This window comes from Nyctereutes procyonoides, unplaced genomic scaffold (genome assembly GCF_905146905.1).
Source record: "Nyctereutes procyonoides isolate TBG_1078 unplaced genomic scaffold, NYPRO_anot_genome, whole genome shotgun sequence".
NCBI classification, from domain to species: Eukaryota; Metazoa; Chordata; class Mammalia; order Carnivora; family Canidae; genus Nyctereutes; species Nyctereutes procyonoides.
In genome coordinates, this window is record NW_026575117.1 from 12,872,040 (window position 1) to 12,897,965 (window position 25,926).

The 25,926-nt window shown below is 37.3% G+C and overlaps 1 protein-coding gene across 1 annotated transcript in view; it reads left to right on the forward strand.

Moving 5' to 3' along the window:
* USH2A (usherin) overlaps window positions 1–25,926 on the forward strand; it is a 686,930-nt gene that overhangs the window by 471,979 nt on the left and 189,025 nt on the right. Inside the window, exons 43-46 of the mRNA XM_055333895.1 lie at window positions 5,346–5,509; window positions 16,838–17,047; window positions 18,390–18,592; window positions 22,743–22,855. Coding sequence (XP_055189870.1) covers window positions 5,346–5,509; window positions 16,838–17,047; window positions 18,390–18,592; window positions 22,743–22,855 — 690 coding nt within the window. The remainder of the gene's footprint in view (window positions 1–5,345; window positions 5,510–16,837; window positions 17,048–18,389; window positions 18,593–22,742; window positions 22,856–25,926) is intronic.

Below are 25,926 nucleotides of genomic sequence, written 5' to 3' on the forward strand. Positions count from 1 at the left end.
CTAAATATACTTCTTTGCAATGACAGTCTGGAAAGAGACTCCCATGTAACTCCTCAAGGATCCTTAATTGTCTTTTCTTTAAATGAAAGTATTCAGGATGCTTGGATGGCACAGTCCGTTAAATATCCAACTCTTGATTTCTGCTTGGGTCATGATCTCAGGGTCCTGGGATTGAGTCCCACGTCAGGTGTCATGCTCAGCAGGGACTCTGCTGGAGGATTTTCACTCTCCCTGTGTCCCTCCCCCTCTTCTAAAATAAGTTGATCAATCTTTTAAATGAATAAAATATTCAGAATTAAATATTCATCTTATTTTCAAAGAATAGTGTTTTAAAATTAAATTCTTTGGCTAAATATACCATAATATCTAATTTTAAATTTTACTGGCATAGATTCTAGTTTTTTTTTTTTTTTTTTTACCTTCCAAAATGAAATGTTTCAAGCCCAAAAAGTTCTGGGTGATAATATTCAAAAGAATATATTTTCATCCCCTTCCTTCGTAATAAGATCAAATGTACGCAGATAACAGGTCCTGCTTTGCTAGTATGGAAAGACCAGGCCAGTTCCATGAGACCTGTTCCTATAGGATAAATATATTTAAGTTGTAGCTATTAAGTAAAGAAGTTAACTTTGTACACATAGAGGGTGAGCAGAAGGGAGGCTTTTCTCCCATGACCACTAATGTGAGGTAAATCCTGGTATTTTCTTCAATAGTATCAAAATGTGAACAAAGTCGGATCTCAGAATGAAAGCCAACTTCTCTGCACACTGGTGTGCCATCTCATGGGAAGGTGCTTCTTCAAAATGAGCAAATATGTGTCTATTTCACATTTAAACTAGAGAGTCATGGTGTGTTTCTCCATTGAGATTTTTTTCATTGCTCTAAATTTACCTCAAGCTATCCTTTTCCAAGTGCCATCATATGACACCGCACCTCATGAAAAATGAGCCTCCAAATGTGGAAGTATGCATTTTGTCATAGGATATTTTTTCCCTAATGTTTTATGCAAAAACAACAACAACAAAAAACCCACCTAGTTTCTTTGTATTTCTTTCTAATGTGATGATATAGTAGAACAAAGAAATTACAACAAAATTATTTTAGCTGTGGCATCCTGGTAGCATAAGTAGAGATGGCCACAGTAATATGACAACAGCAACTTGCCCTCAGAATCTAGAAAGTACCAGGGTGTGAAAACTTTCAAGGGTGACCAGTATTACTCTTCAGTATCAAAAGAAAAAAAAATCTTCAGTAGCATTTTTAGAGACAATAAATAGGTGATATAAAGAAAAGACAGAGACCATCAATGAAATATTTAAGCAACTGCAGATTTAAACAGTAGAAGCAGTGTTGCAGGATCCCTGGGTGGCTCAGTGGTTTGGCACCTTCCTTCAGCCCAAGGCATGATCCTGGAGTACGGGGATCGAGTCCCACGTCGGACTCCCTGCATGGAGCCTGCTTCTCCCTCTGCCTGTGTCTCTCCTCTCTCTCCTCTGTGTCTCTCATGAATAAATAAATAAAATCTTTAAAAAAAAGAAGCAGTGTTGCATTTTTGTTTGCTTATGTATTCATTCCCGCAAAGGATGCGGGGATGTAAGGAACAGTATGCTGTCAGAGGTTCCTCAAATCCTCCCATGTGTGATGCTGTACTCAAGCATATACTGGGCTGTGGCAGATATGGAGAAGAGTTAAAGAAGCAACTGAATAGCCTGCATTTTCAGAAGCATGATTTATATTGGTGACAGTATTGACACATGAATTCTGTTAGGACATCAATAAAGTTGACACATTTTTAATTCTGATGAAAATAACCCGAGGCATTCCGTGGCTGCACTGAAGAATTTAACTGGTTACAAAAACACATCAGACCCTTTCAAGATACAAGCCTTCACACATTCTGCCCTGGAATAATGCTTCCCACTAGACAAATGTCTTCGTTGCACAAAATGCTGCTTGTCATCAATACATAGCCCAAATGTTACCTCCTCTGTGAAGACTTCCTGAATGGATAAGGTTAAACTAGATGGTTTCTCTGATGCATTTTGGGAGAAAAAGGAATAAACGAACACATATTTTAAGAGTTCTCTTTTAAAAACATTTTTCTGTAAAAACGTATGTACTTCGGTGGAACAGATATATATTCATTATGCTTAGCACCTAGAGTGCAGTTAGTGTGCAACAAATATTCTTGAACGAATGAACAAATGGATGAATAAATGAAATGATGTAAAATGAAAGAGCATATAATGTGCAAAAGAACCATCCTGCTGGGCAGTCCCGATGGTGCAGCGGTTTAGGCCACCTGCAGCCTGGGGTGTGATCCTGGAGACCCAGGATCCAGTCCCACATCGGGTTCCTTGCTTGGAGCCTGCTCCACCCTCTGCCTGTGTCTCTGCCTCTCTCTCTCTGTGTCTCAATAAATAAATAAAATCTTAAAAAAAAAAAGAAAAAAAAACATCCTGCTAAGTTTCAGTAGGGCTTATTTCTCTGTTGGAAAAGTAGATTATCGTGACCCTAATTTGCCAAATCATATATGAACTGAAAGGAGACTGAATGCTTTGGTAACTATGAAATATCCCTTCATTCATTTATGAAATTTGCTACTCTGAAAATAAACAGATTCTTGGGTCATAAAAACTTCAACATCTAAACGGAACTTTTCTCTCTAATTCACTTGAGTAAGTAACAGCTGAATCTTGAAATGTGTATATTTTCATAAAGATTTTTTTAATATAATTTATCTTTTGCAAGGAAAAATATCATAGTCATTTCTGTAACACAACAAAGTTTTCCAATCCTGTGTGTTGGTGGAGGGAGGGGCTTGAGGATGGTCTCAAGCAAGTTAGTAATTTAGAGAGTAACTACTGTAATAACCCAGTCTTCCTAAATTGACCTCCAATATTTGGTTTTACTAGCTACAGAATAGACTCTAGAAAAAAACAAAAAGAATAGACTCTATATCAGTGTGCATTCACTTTGCAGATTTTGAAAGCTGTTTTCTTTTTTTTTTTCTTTTTTTCGAAAGCTGTTTTCTACAGAGTTTGAAATGGCACATTTTTCAAGACATCCCTAGGGAACACAATTAGAATTTAAAGAAATTGGTTTGATATACATAAGTTTTGCATGAGTATATGATGTCAATCAATCTAGCGTTTTTCTCTTAAAAGCATCCTTTTATTATTAACTAAATGCAATGTTACATTTCATGTCAATAATCAACACCGCAGTCCATCTAAAACAGCGTACTTCAAATGGACGTAAAAACCCACCATAAGCGCACTAATACATACGTTCTTTTTTTGACATGAGGTGGCAAGATATAAAGTGACACATATAGTCCTATGTATATATGTTTACAAACATAAATTTGCTACTCTGTAAATAAACAGATTCTTGGGTCATAAAAACTTCAACATCTAAACGGAACCTTTCTAATTCACTTGAGTAATAACAACTGAATCTTGAAATGTGTCCCATTATCTTTCAGTTATCTTGGTCTTGTGACTATTTGGCACTTGCTGGAAAGCATCTGTAGTAGTTTTCTTGGGCTGCCAGAAACAAATGGGGTGACATAAAACAATAGAAATTTATTCTCTCACACTTCTGGAAGCTGAAAGTCCAAAATAAAGGTGTTGTCAGGGTCACGCTCCCTTCAGTCTCTGGAGAAAAATTGTCTGTTGCAACTTCTCGTGATCCCAGTTATTTCTTGCCTTGTGATGGCATAACTTCCATTTCTGCCTGACTTCACATGGCCATTTTCTCCTGTGTTGTGTTGTCTCTGTATCAGAATTTTCCTCTGTTTGTTTTTATAAAGACATCAGTCCTTTGGACTCAGGACTTTCCTGAAGCTCAACTTGATTGTATCTGCAAAAACTGTATTTCCAAATAAGCTCATGTTCACAGGTTCTAGGGATTGAGACTTAAACATATTTGGGGGTTGGGGGACACTAGTCAAACCTTTGCAGCATACAAAGCAGAAAAAAAAAAGAAAGAAAGAAAAGAAAGCACAAAAAGAAAGAGTAAAGCAAACAAATGTGGAGAATCTGATGCTAGTACTTATTTGGGGGAAATAGGAAAATAGCTTCCAAGAAATCACTAAGTCCTTACCTATCACTACAACAGAGCAATGCCTTACATGTGGCTGAGACAGAGCTCTGCAAAAATACCTTTGGACCATGAGTGAGAAACAAGATGACTTCAACAAGCAGTAGAAGCAGACTTCTAAGTAGGTGGTAGCAAAATGCTGTGAGAATCCTGACAATTATTTTGCACAATCCTGCAATAGCCTCTTCCTTTTGTCCCTGATGAGTTGTGACTTCTCGAGACACGTTCCATGGGCCTCGCATTGGATGCAAGGTATCTTGGATGATGTAGTAAACCCAAATAAGGTGATGATGAGCTGAGGCCAGCATTTGCCCTGAGTACTGGAGGTCCCCAGGGATAGTTATGTGTTGTGCAACATATTTCAGCAAGTTTCATGGCCTACGCAATTGTCCAGGCAAAGCCTGACTGTGTCTATGAAGAGCATTTTTCTATCTGGGCAGTTTTGAACCAAATGAAGAAAGCATGATAGTCTTCTACCTGAAAGAGCCAGAAAGGATTGAAAAAAAAAAATTGATGGCTTTACTCTATGGGTGCTTTAACATATGGCTTGGAAAGTTTTCATCATATCGCTCGCCATGTCCAGTTTTCTCCTCCTGCAAAGCAATATTCAGTTTCCACTGTCTTGACTCAAGTCAGTATGTTCACACGATGGCAAAATACAGCTCACCGCAGCACAACTCTCGGCAGGACAATGTTGTACCCTTTGGTCACAGTTACGATTTAATTTATCTGCCTTCCAATGACATTATGGGAAGGAAGGATAGATGTAGGGAGAAAATGGTGATGAGAGATTCTGATATTCGAAAATGGATGAGTTTCCCAAAAGAAGAGCATAAAACTGTCTGGATCAAATTCAGATAGAATGCTGGCAGGGTGCCAGATTTGTAATTACATCTTGAATTGAGCTGTAATCCTTACCACTTCCGAAAACAATAAGAGAAAACGATAAACCACGTTTGTTTTAAATAGTGGGTATTTGCTTTAGCATTCCTAATCAAATATTTTCCCTGACACTTTGGTTAAGGTGCCAGAGTTACAAACATAAAAAGATGTTTTTGCGGAGGGAAGAAAAAGAAGATAATTCTATTTTGTAGGGGGCAACAGAACATTGTGCATTTCGAAGGGATGTAACAAAGAAATCCTGTATTTTTTGAGGAAAAAGACATGCATGTGTTTTGTCTTCTGTAAAAGAGAAATTGATAATGACTTTTTTTTTTAAAAAAAAAAAAACAACCTTTTAGGTTTACGACGTATGAGTATCAAGTCTTTGTACACAACAGCGTGGGTTTCACACCGAGCCAAGGAGCTACCGTGACAACATTAGCTGGTCTTCCAGAGAGGGGAGCCAATCTCACTGCGACTGTTCTTAACCACACGGCCATCCATGTGAGATGGGCTAAACCAAGTAAGTAAGCTTCTCGTGTCTTTACGTCCCCTTAGCGTATTAGTACCAAAATGAATTTAAAATGGACCTATTAAAAATAAAAACAAAAAAGCCTAGATGCCTGTGCTATTCTTCAGAGGCAGACTCTCTCCCTACGTCTACATCCTTGGGCCTTCTCTCCCTCTTCCACTTCTTTTGGTTGGAAGAATTAATTTGATAGAATGTAATATTGTGCGCTTCCCCACAGAAAGCTCTGCCCCCCATCTTGTAGCTCATCACTTATTAGCAAGAACCATTGACTAGGTAATGGCACTAATGTGAGGGATTTTTCCGAGTGAATCGTCTTCAACTCTGTCCAATGGCGCCTGGACATCACCACTGGACTTGCTCCAGTGATGCAGAAGGCTTGCCCTGACCCCATTCAAAACACAGGTTTATGGGCTAGTTAGAAGAGCTCACAGGTGGATCTAATCTGCTCCTGCAACTTTAGAAACACAAAAACTGAAATTTCAGATCCACTTGGTCAATAGAGTAGCATTTAGCAGCAGACCTGTTAATTTGTAGTGATCCTCGATCACAATTAGAAAACAACACTGAATTTATCCTGGAAATACGAGTTGTAACTGTTCTTATAGGCACCACTTGAGATCTGGCAAATAGTTGATTCAAAACTTGCCAGACTATTACCAAATATTGAAATATCCGATTTGGAAATCCCTCCCCAAAAATGTTTGTCTTATGAAAGAAAACTGTACCTGCTAGGAAATACCTGCCACATGATTTCGATCCAGCCTCTGAGCTTTGTTAACAGCCTAAGACATGCTTCCTGTTCCACTCAGAACATTCGAGGGAATCTGTCTCCATGTTATATTTTGTCAATTGCAAATTAAAACCAGTATTATGAAAATTAATTAATTAATTAATAAAACCAGTATTGCGTGATATTAATGGTAAATTAAAATCTGTCCTTGGTTCTGTTGATCTATGTTGCCACTACAAAACCAATTTTTTTTTTTTAACAGAAGACTATCACCCTAGGGTTTTTTTTTTTTTTTTTATAAGGTTGCAGGTTTCTAATAATCTGTGTCACTGCTATGGGGATCTCTTAAGCCATTTAAATGGGAGAATGGAAGTTAATTGATGCTTATGATTACCCTCTGAGACACCTCTGGGAAAAATACAAAGTTTTTATCCGGAGATGGATTCTTATGTATAATATATTTTCCCTCACCTCCCTCTTCCTTGCTCCTCTACCCTCACCACCTGATTCATCTTAAAAGCCTGCTCATAGAGGTGGATATCCTCCCCCTCATCTGACATTTGAATACTGCTGTTAAGATCCAGCTGCTGAATTTTCACCAATATAGGTCCTTTATGTTATAATTGCATGCCTGAAGTAAGCGTGCTTATAAAAACTGACAAACTTAATAGATCTGCAGCAGCTCACTGAAGTTTCATTACCTTGGTAATCTGAACCTCTGACCTTCGGGATGTAGGTAATGCAATCTGCTGTTATTTCCATTCATACCTTAGAAATATTTCAGATAACTGTTTGTGAGCACAAAGGTTAACTCTCAGAAGAGGGTCAGCTCTCCGAAAGCTTGTTGCGTTATCATTTTCCTCCTTCGTGCAACCTGCTAGCCTAAGTAAATTAACTAGTCACTCCCTGTGATGGGGCCACCTACTTTTTGCCATTTTAATTTATGGTGTTTTCTTGATTTCCAGGATACATTTGGCACGTTGTTGAATATGCTAAAAGGCACAAAATTATAGGTTGAAAGTCAATTGGATAAATTCATAAATATCTACTTTTTAAAAATTGCCTTTCACAAGAACCATGAAAGGTATTTTAGGACACATATTCCTTCTTAACTATGACTTCCACATATATACACCATTTTGATAGCTGCAAATTTCTGGTAAGTTTTTACCAATCACAGATTAATAAAAATGTCATCGAATACTTTAGAAGCACCCATTTTAAACCTTTGCATTGCTAGGTGATGTTATATGAGGTAAAAGCATCCTCGCATTCCTTCAATTCATTTTTAAGGTTCATATTGCAAACTGGCAGCTGTACAGGCCACATTTACTTTGCCCACCCACCATACACTGTTTCACCTGTAGTATTTGTTTTAAATAATATTTTGCCAACATTTAACAATCAGAAGATTTCACATAAAGATTATGAATTTTGGATTAATTTGAAAAATCAAATAATTTGGGGGTGAAACTACTCCCACATTGCTGGAGAATATTATCATTTGGTGTCGAGTAACGGCTTCCTCTAGACGAGTCACACACTTCCCATTTTCCTGGTCCCTATAGAGATAGGAGGTTCTTATCCCTGTTCAATATTATGGAAGAAAATATTTCAGGCTAAATGAAATACCACGAAGATAAATTATATTAGTGGAAAAAAAATCAAATCTTTATAAAAGAGGATAAAAAAAAAACACCTTTGCTTAAATTATTCGTATAATTCTCAGAAAAGCCCTGTGAGATAGAAACTGGCACTCTGTGACTCACTCAACATTACAGCCAGTAAGCCACACTTCCCAAACTCAAACTAAGGGCTCAGACATTCCATTTTCAGCTATTTCTCATGCATTTAGCCTCAATGGTTATTGACATTTTGTTGAGTGATCTATTAACATCCTCCCTATTTTGACTGCTCACTCTGAAATAAACAGCACGAGGACACCGGGGTGGTACAGTCAGTTGAGCATCTGATTCTTGGTTTCTGCTCAGGTTGTGATCTCAGGGTTGTAGGATCAAGACCCCTAGGTTGGGCTCTGTGCTCAGCATGGAGTCTGCTTGAAATTCTCTCTCCCCTTCTGCCCTCCCTCTCTCATAAATAAATAGATGATTGATAGATAGATAGATAGATAGATAGATAATAAAAATAAAAAAATAAATTCCCATGAGGGAATGCGGTGGAGAGGGAGCATCCATCCTGAGGTCCCTTCACTAACGAGATCATCCATGGCCAGAGCAGAGCAGGAAAACACTGGACATAGTGAGAGAGGAAGGTGCTACAGAAGAGAAAATGAAAAAATCATCCAAATGCTATTCACTTTGTCTGTCAAGACCTCCCCACAATGTTCTGGTGTTCACATCTTGTGTCTCATCTACCTCCCTCTCCGTCTTTCTCCTTCCTCTTTTTCCCCTGCCTGCCCTCTTTCTCTTTTTCTCTTCTACCTATCTCTCTCTCCTTCCATTCCTTCCTTTCTTCCACAGACATTTATTTATGACTTTGTTTGTCCCGGGCTCTGCTACTACAATGAGGAATGACAGACTCCTGCATTATAATATCTCAGTGAACTCTCTGGAAAATTCATCAAGGATGAAGGTGTCACCATTAGGAGAGTGAGTTTAAATCCGCCTAAAAGGCATCTACCTCCTCTTGATCTCTTAATCAGAAACCACCAGATTTTGTAACTAGAAAAATTTCTGACTTTGTCTGAATTTATCTTGTTTCCAATGTCAGCTCTTTTAAAAAGCACCCACCATTGGTGGCACATCTTTCCCTGACTCTTCTTCCCGTCACTCCAGTTATCAAAGCAAACGTGCTGTCTTGGCCTTTTCCATGGGCTGCCCTCTTGTTCACTTGTTCACCTGTTGTAATCTGGCCTTCTTCCCTCCTAGTCTACTGCCATGATCCCCTTGAGGCCCTTCTCACCTCATGACCCAATCCAATGTTCTCTTCTCTATGCCATCCCATTCTGTTTCTCTGTAGAGTGGGCACTGTCATGGGCCCTCATTGAGATGTTCCATCGTGTCTCAACAACTGCTCCTTCTCCTGATCCCCTAAATACAGACTTTTCTCAGAGTTCTTTCCTGAATATTTTTTCACACTCCAGTTCTCCTAGGGGTGATTCCCTATTCCATCTATTCTCACTGTTTCAAATGCTCCTACCTAGAAAAATGACAAAATTCTGTGAAGCCTTATGAGGGGATGATTTTAGAAATAGACTTTGGGATCAAGGAAACTTAAGTTTGGATCCCAGTTCTAGGATTTTCTAGCCCTGTGACTCAAGCGAACCACTTAACCTTGAATCCTAGTTTCCTAATCCAACATATGGGGATGGTAATAACTGCTTTAAAATGCTGTGATAAGAATGAAATGAGTTAATATATGTTAGAACTTAGGAATCAGTATTGGTATAAAGTATTACTCGGTCTCTAAAATGTCTCAGTGTTTCTTTTTTTTTTAAGATTTTATTTATTTATTCATGAGAGAGAGAGAGAGGCAGAGACACAGGCAGAGGGAGAAGCAGGCTCCATGCAGGGAGCTCGACGTGGGACTCAATCCCAGGTCTCCAGGATCACGCCCTGGGCTGAAGGCAGCGCCAAACCACTAAGCCACCCAGGCTGCCCTGTCTCAGTGTTTTCAAAGGCATTTTTACAAAAGATAAAAAAATATTATGAAGCCATTTCTTTTTTTAGATTTTATTTATTTATTAATGAGAGACCACAGATGTAAGTAGAGACATAGGCAGAGGGAGAAGCAGGCTCCCTGTGCAGAGCCTGATACAGGACTCGATCCCAGGACGCTGGGATCATGACCTGAGCCAAAAGCAGATTCTCAACCACTGAACTACCCAGGTGCCCCTGGGAGGCCATTTCTAATAAAAATTTGGGCATGGCATTCAGCTAAAAGCATTTCCACAAGTGAGGTGAAGATAAAGAATAGATGTCACTTTATAATGACCTGACTTGACTAACACGTCAAAGTACCAACCGTTACATAGCATCATTCCCTTGCCTTTACCTTTCCCATCATTTCCCATGCCCATCAACCTAGAGACTACACTTACCAGCCTTGAAGTTAATGGTGGCCATGTGTCTGTGTTGTGCCAATAAAATGTGAAAGGATATATGTCTTTTGGTATCATAGTCACAAAACACTGGGTACGTGCCTATCTGTTCTCTCTTCATAACTTCTGTGGACTGGGATGTAGACATGGCAATGTTCTCAGTTTTAACTCTGCAGTCACGGACAACACCCTAAGGGATCCAAAGCCAAAGAGAAGGAACCTAGGTTGTGGAAATCGAACACTGATTCACTCACTTTGGGTCTATTATGCGAGATGTAAATTAACATCTAAATTTTATTTAAGTCCCTTTATATCAGGGCTTCTTGGTTACCACAGTTCCATTAAGTATCTCAGTCCCTGTTTGCCCATATCAATTCACTTAAGGAGCAGAAGTGATCTATCCTGTTTTCATTGCTAAATATAAAATGATGAATAATTAACACATCTCATATACAATTTCCTTTAAATACAATTTTCTCTGGCAGGCTATTGATAGGAGCTGGAATACAACGAGAGACTAAAGTAGCTGGGGTGTGGGGGTTCCAAAATACAGTTAGTTATTGGTTTCTGATGGATGCCTAAATTAGGTAGAAGGCATGAGATATATTTTTGGGGAATATAAGGAGCCTGGCTTGGATCACTGTCCAAGAGGATCTTCCCACTTCTTTATGTGAGCAATTTTACGCTCTTGCAGAGTAAAGAATTTTCTCAAGAAGTAGTTTGACTTAAATTTGTTATTGTTGTTGTTAAGTAAATTCTACCCCCAATATAGGACTCGAACTCACAACTAGACATAAGGAGTTGCATGCTCTACCGACTGAGTCGGCCACAAGAAGTAGTTTTGATTCCTCACATTTTCTAAGAAGTATTTAGTTGATGACACAGAGCTCTGCACCATAGAACTTGGGAAATTGAACACTGATTTGAGAATCTATGAGCAAGACACACTTTTTTTTTAAGATTTTATTTATTTATTTATTTATTTATTTATTTATTTATTTATTTATTCATGAGAGACACAGAAAGAGGCAGAGACATGGGCAGAGGGAGAAGCAGGCTCCCCACAGGGAGCCCCATGCGGGACTTGACCCAGGACCCCGGGATCACAACCTGAGCCAAAGGCAGGCATTCAACCACTGAGCCACCCAGGTGTCCCAGGACACACTTCTATTATTAAAAAAAACCTTAATGGGATCCTTCCAAGTTTTTACATTTGAACAAAATTGCCCCCTCCCATTGAGCTTGCTGAGAAGAGACATGACTAAAGAATTCAATTCTAGACAAATTTGGACATCTATTAAGTGGAGTGGTTTGCTATAATTGCTCTAGATCAGACCACAGACCTCTTTTTAAAAAGCCAAATAGTGGGATCCCTGGGTGGCGCAGCGGTTTGGCGCCTGCCTTTGGCCCAGGGTGCGATCCTGGAGACCCGGGATCGAATCCCACGTCAGGCTCCCTGTGCATGGAGCCTGCTTCTCCCTCTGCCTGTGTCTCTGCCTCTCTCTCTCTGTATGACTATCGTAAAAATAAAAAAAAATTAAAAAAAATTAAAAAAAATAAAAATAAAAAGCCAAATAGTAAATATGTCAGGGTTTGCAGGCTATAATCTGTGTTGCAACTGCTCAACTTTGCCACTGTAGCATGAAAACATCAATAGATGACACTTAAACAAGCAGGACTGTGTTCCAGTAACAGTTTACTATAGACACTGAGATAAATTTTTCATATATTTTTCACATGTTACAAAATACTATTCTTTTGATTTTCTTCCAAACCATTTAAAAATGTAAAAAATATTTTAAGTTTGCAGGTTATATATAATCAGGTGGTAGGCCACATTTGGCCTACAGGCCAGATTTTGCCCATGGACCATCATTGACTGGCCCTAATATAGATGCTAAATATCCAGAGGACGTAATTGATTTTAACAGTAATCTTTAAAAATAATCCAGCAGCTTATAAGGAGAGCATCATGTAAGTGCTTTAGCCGAGGACTTTCAGCTAGCCCACCTAACAACTGCTTTAAATTACTTGGGAATCTATTACAAAGGAGAAAGGACTGTTGTATATTTGAGAATCTGCTGCAGCTAAGATCACATTTCTGACCAATATATAGAGATTACCACCCAAAATGGCATTTAATAGCAAAAATTATGTCCAGAGGTTATAACCTACTTCTTCTACAGTTAGAGCAACACCTTTACTCAGATAAATTTATGTGATCCATAAAATATGGGCTGTACATAATAGGATTAGAATACCTAAGCAAATTTAACCTCATAGGAAATCCTCATGTTTTCTTGTTGCTTCAAACACAAGCTAGCATGTATAGCTCCAAATCATAGAACTATAGCTCAAATATTCACACTTTAATTTCTAAGCCCACCTGGTTGCCACGAAAACACTTCAAATTCAAGAAGTCTCAAGTGAAACAAGTATTAAATCCTCCGTCTTATAATTACTCCTATGTTTTTCATTTTATGTAATGGGATTCGCACAGAAACCAAAACCCTAAACCTGAGACCTCTGTAATTCCTTCTTACCCTTTCTAATTGCTCTGGTGTCCCCTAAGGACCTTGGCTCCTTCCATCTAGTGGATCCACCATTCCCTTGGGCCTTGAAGTACTCCAGGTAAGAGAACTAAAGATAATCAGAGATGGTTAGTTGCTCCAAAAATAGCCCAAATTGGCCATATAACCTCACCCAGCTGCAAGGAGCCCAGAAAATATATTCTATTTGACAAAAAGAAAAAAGACATGGTGTTGGTGAATGCTTTTATCTTCTCTAGTGACTTCTAAAGTTAAATTGCTATTTGTCCTATTAATGCTATGGGTGGGTTCTTTTTTCCCATGACTTTCCATTTTTTGTACGACATAGAATTCAGTATACTGTTACTTTCCTTTACCTTCCCACCTGCCATTTTCAATGTTTGGTTTATAAATTGTTATATAATTATTTTTACATAATTATTTTCTCTAAATAGTTTCCATTTTTATTATCAATTCTTTAACTTTCCCAATCTCGAATTCTGGATCTGGATTCACCTTTTCTGTCTTCTGGATAACATTATAGGGAACACTTTATCATTAAAGCTAAATAAATTCAATGAATCATTAACTCTTTATTAGATATATATATATATTTAAATTTTTGTTCTAAATAAGAAAGTATTGTATTTACACATAAATAATGATTTAGATGTGTATGAAATTCTTGGATCAATAGATTTTCCCTCAGAATCTGATGAAATTATTCCATTGTCTTCCAACATTGAAAGTTCTGTATGAGAAGTCTGCAAATTACCTTTTTATCCTTTGTAGATGATCTTTTAAGTTTTAGCTTACTTACCTTTGAAATGTTATAATGTTCCATGACAGTCTGTGTTTGGATATATTGCCATTATTTTGATCAAAACTATATTAATTAATTCAATTTATGGACATAAACCTTTATGCTGGGTCAGGTTTTGTGGGATATTTATGTCCATGATTATTTATTCTATTTGTTTTTCAAGTTGATTAGATATTTTTATTCTCTGTCCTCAGTATCTATAATTCTGACTTTCATTCATTTCTTCTTAGTCATTTTCCTCTTTATTCTTTCCTACTGTGCACTTTTAATCTGCTTTTTTCTACTTTCCATGCAGATTTTAATTCTCTCATTGCTTTCTTATTTAAGCAACATCACTTAACATCCTTGTAATCATATCTGCCTGTTCATGATTATGGGTACATGTCCATAGAGGCTTCTTTTTCATAAAGGAATGTCCCCTTTGTTATTTTTAAAAACACAATGCAAATGTTTTCTAAAGCTTCCGTTTCATTCTCAGAGAAGTAACACCCATGCACACAAATATGCTTTTGAAGGTTCACGACAGCGTTTTCCCTGTCTTGGACTATGAAAAAGTCTTGTAACTTAATGTTTTTCTCTTTTAAAAAAAAGAGAACTATATTCAGGCTTAGTTTTTGCCAATATGCAGGGAGGATGAAATTTACTTGGCTCTTCATTCCAGCTGTTTGGATTCCAACAGCATTCCTCTCTCAGAGCCTTTAATTTTGTGCTGGCCTATTGAACTGAGGATGTATCTTCTGTTTCTTAGACAATTCAGTGACTTGGGAGGAGCCCACTGAAGTTTAAAAACCTGTTTGAACAATGAAAAAGCATACTACTGTTCATATACTGGTCCCAGAACTTTTCATAGGATGACTGGGATATTAAGATATAATACATGTCTACTATTTTTCTCTGTTTTGGACTCTGCACTGAAACGTCTAAATGAATGAGGAAAAAGAAATGGTGAAGCAGATGTTGGTGAGAGACAGGACAATGCAGAAATCTGGCACTTATTGCCCAGAGATGCTGCCTGTTTTTGGTTATAAAGATCTCTATATCAATTGCCACATTTTTCTATCTTTTGAGGGACAATAGATTTTGTTCTGTTTCAGATGGGTTGACATATGGTACATGGCTAAGAGTGGGCATGTAATGGAATTTTATCCAGATATCAACATACAATCTTTGCTCATTTTGAACTTACAGTGCTAGCCGCAATATTTTCAATGTATATACATAAATACATTGATTGGAACTTGATGGAAGAGATATTAGGCACATTTAATAACCCAGGTAAAACCCATTTATATTTGTCAGTAGAGTTTGAAAGCACTTTATCAAATTATATCTTTAGGGCTTGTATTTCTAACCAGAATCTTCACTTAACAAACTAAAATACAACATGAACTTCAAATCTAGTCTACTTTCCATTATACCTCAGCTGCCATAAATTAACGAGTAATGCTATTGTAAGCCAGTAGAAAATAATTCTAAAGAAAGAAGAAACTTTTACACTCATAGCACCAATGACTTGGCTATACTTGACTGGTATCATCTGGAAAAATATTGCTGGATATGAATAACCAGTTCCTGCCAATGCACAACATGACATCATTATTGAAGGCACTTAGATTTTGTGATATCAGAGAAAAGAAAATCTTAATCCGCAGAGTTTTCAAATTTGTCACTAAAGATCTCTTACTATTAATTCTTTCAACTATGCTGTCATTCTGAACCTTTTCGACTCTTGCTAGAGATGAAAATCAAAGCAGTAGCGTTCTAAGCATTTTTTTGTATTGTTTTTTAGATTTTATTTATTTATTCATGAGAGACAGAGAGAGAGGCAGAGACATAAACAGAGGAAGAAGCAGGCTTCCTGTGGGAAGCCTGAGGCAGGACTTGATCCCAGGATCCTGGGATCATGACCTGAGCCAAAGGCAGACAGACGCTCAACCGCTGAGCCATCCAGGTGCCCCTGCTAAGCATTCAGTTTTTATGTGAGACCCCCAAGATCTTAATGAAAAGGGGTCCTTAAAAGAAAGTCTTATGTCCTCTAAAGCCATATTCCTTTACATGGCCATGCATTTCAATCTCAAATATCAGAGACACTGTACTTTAATAACCACAAAGAGAAATGCCACCTTTTCTTCCCAGGCCTTGGACTAGTGCTACTGAGCTATTTTGATGCATACTTTGACATACAATTTCAGGAGGTTCATAAACCAACATTCCACTGCCCAATCCTAACATGAACCAAGGTAATAGTCTGCTTAAAGTCTTTAAAAATAATACTAATTAAGTATTATAATGTGAGTATACTATAGTTTACCTATACTATTTCTTATCTAAGAAAATATAGCTGTTTTATGTCTTCTTTTTAAAGCGTCATTGTAGAAAGGTAATGAGAAGCAGAACTTAGGGCAAAAGAGGAACAATCAGGTAAAAGCAGAAAAAGAAAACAGTACACCAGTCTTTGAAAGGATAATGGTGGAGGAATTGATGAGTTATATTTGTGAGACAGGAAGTGATTGATTTGGGCACCCTTGAAGCGTTTGTCTACATCATAGAATCACAATAAACTAGGCAAAAAGAATGAGAACCTTAATAAGCATTCAGATATCATCCTGGGATCCTACTGAGCAAATCCTTAAGGAGAGCATGCTGTATCGCTCTACTGCATCAGCAGTGTACATAACAGGATATCTGTCTAATATTCTTTTAGGTAGCATTTAGCAATTTTCAAAATGCCTCAAGTTCTGGGATCCGTGTCAGGAAATGCCCTGATTTGCATTAGCATAGACTTCTCTCAACATCGGATGATGTCACTTAGAAATGGAGGCTGTCCCATGTTTTGAATACTTTATTTTACTCTTAGTTTCCTTTTGCAACTGTTATATTAAAGCTCTGATGACTAGTTGAAACACTGTAAGTAGTATAAATACAATACTTAAAGGAAATGTTAAGAGTTCATTTTCCTATAAAAATAAGCCTCTATGCCATTAATCATGGAGTGAGGGAAAGAAAATCGACTTTGTTATAAAAAAAAATAAAAACCAATGCCATCATAAAAAAGTTTCCATAAGCTTTCCATTTTCTCCTTCTAGAAACAGCTGATGATAAAGTTTATCCTGTCTTTTCCCCCAGAGACTCTTTTAGATCAGCCACATTTACACTATCCTGCATTTATTGTTAACAGCCTTTCAAGACCTACAAGGTGATGTTGAATATTATACACTTTTTTGGAGTTCTGCTACCTCAAATGAATCTCTCAAAATCCTCCCAGATGTAAACTCTCATGTCATCAGCCACTTAAATCCAAACACAGAGTATCAGATTTTTCTCTCTGTCTTCAATGGAGTCCACAGCATCAGTGGCGAAGTACTGCACGCAACCACTTTCGATGGGGGTGAGTCCAGATTTCAAGGGACACTTGGCTTCAGAGATGCAAATGAAATTGATTGATTCTTGCAGAGGTTGAGATCAGTCCTCCCTCCATTATAAAATTTCCGGTGTTGGAGGGAAGGGGGTTGGGGCTAAAATGCTTAAGTGCTTGCTGTCGTCAGGTGGCAGATCAATACAGGGTCCCTTAGAGACAGCAGCGCAAGGCTCTAATAATGGGATATTAGCCCAGTTTGTTCCTGTTCTTTCCAGTGTATGCTGAGTTTGGAGCTGAGTTCACATCAATAAACAGTGACATTTGGAAACATTTTTTTTTTTTTTAAGACTTGCTCTCAGAAGCAGTATGCTTTTCAAAGACAGCCAGGCACAGTGAGGGCTCTCCCTGAGTCACCAGAAATGGGAGGTGGAAGTTCAGCCACTGAGAAAAATTGCCTATGACTCATTTCTAAGCCAGGTAGCAAGGGGGAGGAAGCAAGGGAAGCAACTTGTGAATCTGAAATGTGTTTGGAATGGTCTTTCTAATCTTTTTGGCTTTATAAAGTCTCATTATAAACATTATAATATCATTACCTCCCAAGCAAGTGTTCCAGGTCATTAGCAGAGCACTTTAAGTGTGGAACCCATTTCCCTTTGTGGTGCCAAAGGTCGACACCTTTTGTTTATAAAATAGAATGGATCACAAGGACAATTTTTCAACTAGTTAAGATGGGTTCTTATGATAAAAATAGGTCTTTGCATAGTTATTTCTGACATGCTTGAATAATTGTGTAATTTAACGCCAAGCAAGATTTTTTTCCTAATGTTAGATTTCATCATTACCTATGGTAATCAACATTCAAAATCATTTACATAATGACAATATTGCATTATTGCTTCATATTGCTTGAGTTACAAGCTAGTAACATCAAATGATTTTTTACGTTCCACCAGCCTCAGCCTCAATGTATTTGAGTTTTATTTTTTGCTTAAGGAGCAAATTTTCTCCCCCCCCCTTTTTTTTTCTTTCCCTGGGAGGTAGGGAGTGAAAGGATGGGTAAAGAGACAAATAATAGATATGTGTTAGTGCTGCAGATGGGTGAATAATTTATCATCATATCCCACTGGTCACATAGTATTGAAGATTAGCACTATGCTGGTGGTATAAAGTATTTTACCACCAATTCTTATGGTTTCTAACTGAGAGTATAATAAGCCAATTTACAGAGGACTACAGACTGTGATAACTTCATCAGAGAAAAGCAGATAAGCAACGAACCCTTTGCTAAACCTAAATACTAATCTGCATTTAGTTTAACAAGTGCTTTTTCAGGGACAGCTGGAGTTTATTCAGTTTCTTCCTTTAATTCTAGAGCCTCAGGGCATGCTTCCTCCAGAGGTTGTCATCATCAACAGTACAGCTGTACGTGTCATCTGGACATCTCCTTCAAACCCAAATGGTGTTGTCACTGAATATTCTGTCTATGTAAATAATAAGCTCTACAAGACTGGAATGAATGTGCCTGGGTCTTTCATTCTGAGAGACCTGTCTCCCTTCACTATCTATGACATTCAGGTTAGAACACTGTTTTTTGATGGTTAAGCTTATAGGTATGTTAAATAAAACATGCTGGGCTATGTCTCTAAGTGGATACCTTCCGTCTTGGTTACAGATTATTTATGTACTGGGGGAGGGGAGAGAAAAGAGGGGAAATGATTAGGATTAAATCTATTTGCTGTGGGCAAACACATGCGTCTCTGGAGAGAAGATAATCGTAATATGGAAAGCAGTGGTGATGATATTCTCACCAGCAAAATGGGGCAAGTCATATATTTGCAGGAAATCTTACCGTGCAGCTTACCTTTGTCCTGCCTGGTTCTTTTACTGATAGCAAAATCAGAATCAGCCTGTGAATGTGGAGACATTTTTTTTATCCCTATGTCTGCTATTTACTAATTTAATAACTTCCAAGGAATTGCATAATCTGTCTAGTGTCAATTATCTTTTTCTTTTTTAAGGGTAATGGATTCTTTTTTTTTTTTTAAGATTTTATTTATTTATTCATGTGAGACACACACAGAGAGAGGCAGAGACACAGGCAGAGGGAGAAGCAAGCTCCATGCAGGGAGCTGACGTGGGACTCGATCCCGGGTCTCTAGGATCAGGCAAGGGTAATGGATCTATGACTTGAAGCGTTCTATCCAACTCTAGCATTCTGTGATTCTGAAGGCAACGAGACAACAGAAATGAATGTCCAGCAGGCAAGATATATTAAAGGGTTTTACTACATGTGTGGCAACCCTCACCTATGTGAGAAGAATTGTATTGAAACCTTTTTGCCCTTGAACCTCTTTGCGAATCTGCTACTTATTTTATATTTTATAATTCTAGGGCACTCTGCCCTAGAAAAACATGTATATAATTATATGACAGCAGTTAAGAGTGCAGTTTCAGAGTGCATTGACCATCTGAGGTCCAACTCATAGACCTCTTTGAGATCTACTGACCTTCACAAGAGAAAAAAATATAGAGACAACTAAGGCATTTACAAGGAACTTTTCCCCCAAGGAATTGGGAATCTTCTTACAGTGCTAGGATATATAAGATAATGAGGCCAAATGTAGAAATGAATGATAAAAAACAGTGTTTCAGAAACTCAAATTTTACAGAGAAGGGTTGCAATTTGGTAAATTTTTAAATGAACTATACTACCTCTAACATTCATAGAGCTTTGTAAATAATTTTCAAAAGGTTTAACTTTGACCACAGAACCTTCTCACTGGCTTTGTCCATTCAATACCATGTCTTTCATTTTTCCGTCTCCTTCTTTCCCCCACATTTAAAGGTGAAACATACACAATCATCTGGCCACAATCAAGCTTTAGCCTCTCCCACTGCTGGGCCTAGCTTCCTCAGAAAACAAAATAAAAGGATATTTGATAAAAGAAGAAAGATATGTTTATTAGTTTTCATTACACTCTGTGATTTCCATTAACCCACCCAAATTATCTTAGCCTAGAATATGTAGAGTGATGTTTATGTTCATGGTTCTTAGAGTGAGCCCATATGTGCTTGTACATCATAGGTCAGATTATAAAATAAAAATCACACTCAAAATAATTAGCCATAGTTTTATGAACAAGATTAGTTTAGGAAGGTGATGGAGGATTTGCTCTTTTGGGCCCTCATGGAGAAAGAAGACTGAGTCCTCAAAAGGCAATATATTCATTTGCTTTATTAGGACTCAAAATGCAATGTAAGGTGAGATCACTGGGTGCTATTGCACTCATGTCCTGATCCAGCTTTCTTACTATATAGCAAGAGTTGATATGTAAGTGATTCAGGCATGTTCTACTATGAAAGGTTTCACTCATACCTACTGGTTTGAGTCCTAGTGGCCTAAGGAGAGAGCATTTTGATCAGACTTGGGACATGGAAAAAGATAAAGAGACAAAAGACCAAATTAGAATCTCATAGTTAAATTGTGTGATTAGTAACTAAGATGTTCTTATTCTTGATAACTATATTTTTGTGAAACTCTTCACAGTCCAGGAATGCTGCACTTGAAATAGTTGTTGCATTGCTGGAAATTTGAATATCAAATTCCAGTGATTTTCATTTATGATGTCAGAGATGATTTGGCTCCATTTAAAATGTGCACCTTGGGATCCCTGGGTGGCTCAGCGGTTGAGCACCTGCCTTCGGCCCAGGGCATGATCCTGGAGTCCTGGGATCAAGTCCCACATCAGGCTCCTAGCACGGAGCCTGCTTCTCCCACTGCCTGTGTCTGTGCCTCTCTCTCCCTCTCTCTGTGTGTGTGTCTCTCATGAATAAATAAATAGAATCTTTAAAAAAATAAAAATAAAAATAAAATGTGCACCTAATTGATATGCCTAATACTTTAGAATTAAGGTTCTCTGTGTTAACCCCCTCTGTAAAATAGGTATTGATTATAAAGCAGACGCATAGAGACCAATGCAAATATCTACTTTTTTGAATGAATTCCTTTATATATTCCATTTTAAAGGGAATAATAATTTCAGTGTTCGATTCAATTTTATTTTTAACGTGAATCTGTAAACCTTTATATATTTGTGTTTCATTCACATTTTGCAATTATAGCTATAGCAGCAGAAACCTGCCCCAGAGCTGGAGACTTGGAATATTACCTTAGGAAGGGTGGGAAAAAAAATTGACACATTTTTCCAAAGTCAAAATAAAAGCTTTCTGGAAAAACATTTGGATATAGCTAAGTAGTTTAGAACCTAAAGCTAAAAAAAAAAAAAAAAAAAAAAAAAAAAAGCTATGCTTAATATTTAGATAATAAAACAATAGGGTATAGTAAAGCTCAGATCATATATCTCATATCTTACCAGCTTGATCAATTTCCCTGATTTCTCTAATCCCCAATTTACAAACTGGACTTGTGAGGACTCAGTAAGTTATTTATGCCAGTACCCATTATAATATTGGGCACATTTTTATATAATAAATTCAGCTGAGTTGATTTTGAGTTATCTTATTATGTCCCATAGAGTCAAATATTCCCCAATATGCATGAAGCTTTATTGTCATTAATTCAAGTATAGTTTAAATGTATTTTAAGTTCCTTTGACTTTAAATTATTTGGGGTTTCATTGGACATACTCAGAGTGGAGGACCTTGACAGTGTCCAAATATCTACTAAGTATTACCTTAAAACACTGTATGGCACAAATAACGAGCACAACTTCAACAGCACCATAAAAATGTACCTCAACTCCCATTTATGTGCAAAATGCCCCATGAACAAAATGACATAACTATCAAATACAGTAAGAATCGAATTTGTTTTTTCTCAACTGCCAGTGGATAGTCGGAGGACTGCTTCACTTAAAAGCTCAATGTTAGTGATTAAGATTCATCTGTTTCCTTCTCTCTTCTGTTGATGTATTAGGTGCTAAAGTAAATTAGTGTTGGAAGAAGTACCGTTTCTCTTTGGCTTATCCCTTCATTGGGAACAGAATGATCTCGCTTTGTGGAGGTTCCACTAGCAGGCTTCTGTACGCTTCATTTGTCTCTCCTCCCTCTACCTGAATATGTTCCTCTTGTGTTACTAAGGCTTGATCAACTCGATTTCTAATCTTTAGTAACTCCACTCTCCTCAGTTTTTATTCAGAATAGGTGGTAGAATTAAAGGGGTAAATGATGATTTTCTGCTGTGATTAAGGTAAAAATACAATTGCAGCTGGAACAAATGGATATAAAATAGCTCAGCCACATTGGAAGGCTTCTTTGGCCTCATTTTTCTTCTGTTTCACATTAGCATTTCAGCTATTGGTTGTAAAGTGTCAGGACTTCTGGAAGATATCATCATTACACTACCTGGTTACAGATCTAGAGAGCAGTACGCAGTGATAACCCATAATGCGTGCAGACATCTTCCATTCCTTAACTGTGCTCCAAATAGATTAATATATCTGTCTCTTTCTGAATGGTTGGAACCAGAGACTAAACATCACCATTTTAATCACTAAATCAATTGTCTTGAGCTCATTTCTATGTTCAATTCTGAGTTCATCCCAGTGGAGTCAATTAACATCAAAAATTAATATTTATAGAACTCCAAGAAGTTGTAGAGAACTATAGGAGAGTCCTATGAAATGAGGGTAGATGGATTTGATCCATTGGCAGTCTATAGTTTGAAAATAATTGGATTTGTTCTCTTGCAAATTGCTGTTTGCAGGTTGAAGTCTGCACCAAATATGCCTGTGTGAAAAGTAATGGAACCCAATTCACCACTGTGGAAGATACCCCAAGTGATATACCAACACCTACAATTCATGGCATCACTTCAAGGTAATGTTTTTTGCCAGTTAATCTAAGGAAATGATCATAAGCAATGAAAGTTAAAATCAAAGATTTTATCCCAGCAATGACAATCTTATTTAAAAAGTTGCCATAAAAATCTACATAAATCAAGGGGTACCTGAGTGGCTCAGTCAGTTAGGCATCAGACTCTTGATTTCAGCTCAGGTCATGGTTTCAGGATTGTGCGATCAAGCCCCATGTAGGCCTCCGCACTGAGTGTGTAGCCTACTTAAGATCCTGTTTCCCTCCCTCTGCCCCCCCACCCACCCCAAATCTGTAAATTAAATTTTTTGGATTATTATTTGTTGATCTTCACTGGACACATCTTTTAATGTTTAGGTTTTAATGTCCCTGATTTTCCAATTTCACTTCCCTTTATTTAGTAATCTGTGGACAAATGCCTAAATGCATGAAAGAATTTCTATATTTAAATGTGTCCTTGAGTGAAATCTGCTTAACTAAGTCCACCATTTCAAATGCTAATCTCCTTAGAAATAACCTCCCAGATCTACCAGAAATGTTTAGCCAAATATCTGGGCACTTTGTGGCTCAGTCAAGTTGATGCATAAAATCAACCATAAAAAATTCAAGGTTCCTCACCTCCATATTATGTATGCAGATGTCTACTTCTCTTGCTCTGTCTGGCATATTCCACTCCCAGGAGACCAGAAATGTATTCTCTGGAGAAACAGAGATGCCTATGAATTAAGGCTACTTAGACACAGTGGAAAGCTGGGATGAAGGGCAATCTAAAACTCAAAGTGGAAGACTACAATTGGAAGGATATAAGCCTTTGTTGCCTTCACTGGGACTGTTCTCAAAAGCAAAAATTGTGAGAAGAATGTTGAAACCTCCAAATATGATTGTGAGCTTATCTATTTCTTTTTTAGAACTACCAGTTTTTTGCCCCATGTATTTTGATGCTTTATTAGTAGGTGCATACACGTTCAGGATTGCTATGTCTTGGTAAATTGATTCGTTCATTATTGTGTAAAATCCCTTTTGTTTCCTGATAATTTTCTCAATATCAAGCATAGTTTGATACTAATATAGCTGCTTCAACTTCCTTTTGATTTGTGTCATTTTGAGTGATTTTAGTTTGTTTCCTGGACATTTTGAATATTAGATTGTGATCATTTGAGTCCTGTTAAAAATTTGAAGGATTTTTGTTTGTTTCATTTAGCAGGTAATCATCTGGTTAGCTTCAGACTGCAAATACTGTCTTGCTTTGGGGGCTCAGTGATTCCAATGACAGCCCACTTTTCAAAAGTTTTGCTATGCTGCTTCATGTCTGCTCCATGTGTGCACCTTTCAGAAACTAATCTGATATTTGTTTGGGATACTAAGTAATGATTCAGGTCTCAAAGTCTTTGCTATGATGCTCAGATTTCCTTTGCATGGGAAGCAATCATACACGTACAGTTTGGAGTTGAATCAGGACTTGTGTTGGTTCATACACAGAGTTAGAAGATCACCTAGCTTTCTCTTCTCTGAGATTTCTCCCACATTTTCCAGATCACTTGTACTTCCTCTGTGGGATCTTTGGCTAGAAAGACATGGTTTCTCTTGGAATTTTAGCTTTCCAAGTTCCTTATATTTTATTTAAATGAGGCTGTGTTGGGGAAATAAGAGACAATAGAAGGAAAAACAGGGATACCCTCCCACATACTATTTGGGAGCCACATAAGAGCCCCTTTTCCTGGTTCCTGGTTCCTCTGATCAGAAAGAGATTTTTCTCTTTCTGGGATTTTATATTCCCATTTGGCCAGCACTGCTATAATACAGCTCCTTGAATAGAATCATCCTCAGAACAGAGGAAAAAAAGAAAACAAGAAAACAGGAATTTCCCTCAGACCTTCTGGCTTATAAGGCCTTTTGTACTCTGGCCAGAAAGATAGAGTTTCTCACAGGTTTTTCTTGCTCAGTGCTCAGTTCTACACCGGGTTGCTCTTAGGTTAAAATGGGAGATGAAAGAGGGGACACTGTGACAAATTCATCCTTTAATTTATTTTCAAGTTTTGGCTCTCCTCCTGATCTGCCTCTATTGTTAACTTTTCAGAACCCTTGGGTGGTTGCTTCTTGTAATTTCTGCACACTTTCTAGTGGTGATCAGTCAGAAAGACAGGCTGTAATAGGTTTACTCCATATTGGCCAGCTACAGATATATAAATATATAGTATATATAGTATACTATATAATATATATATACACTATATATGTGTGTGTGTGTGTGTATATATATATATACATATATATATAGTTGTGTGTGTGAGTATATATATATATATATATATATATATATATATATAGTTGTGGTTAAAAAATATATATTCCAATCCCTTTGGCAACTTTATTTCCTTTTTTTAAAAGGTTTATTTATTTATTTATTTATTTATTTATTTGGCGGGGGGGCAGAGGGAGAGGGAGAGAGAGAGTCTCAAGTAGACTCCCCACTGAACGGGAACTCAATGCAGGGCTCAATCTAACGGCCCTGAGATCATGACCTGAGCTGACCAAGAGTCAGATGTTTAACTGACTAAGCTACCCAGGAACCTCAACTTTGTTTTCTTTTTATTTTTGTTTTTTCCTTCCTTCCTTTTTTTTTTTCTTTTTTTGGTCAAAATCTAGAAAAAAACTTGACGGAAATCATTCACAATCAAATATTGGCAAGAAAAATCTTTCCTTTCTAAAAATGATTCATCATAGAAAAGCAACATTTTCCAAAGGCAAGACTCTAATGAGCAGCTATAGGCTGCCAAGCCATTAATCAAAATTACACCAACAGCAAAGCAGTTAGCCTCCTATGTGCATCTTATTGTTTGTGTAATTTTATTATACTTCTGGCAATGTAAACTTGTTATGTTTTTTTTTTTATTTTGGTTCAAAAAAATCTCTTTTATATTAGCAACAGACAAAATCAAATGAGAAATTCTTCCAGAAAAATGTCAGGAGACTGAGTTAACTTCTATAGCACTTTAAATAATTTGGTTTCTAATAAGACACACAATTCTTAGATTCTTTGTTTATTTTTGGAAGGACAAAATAGTGACATTCAGTTT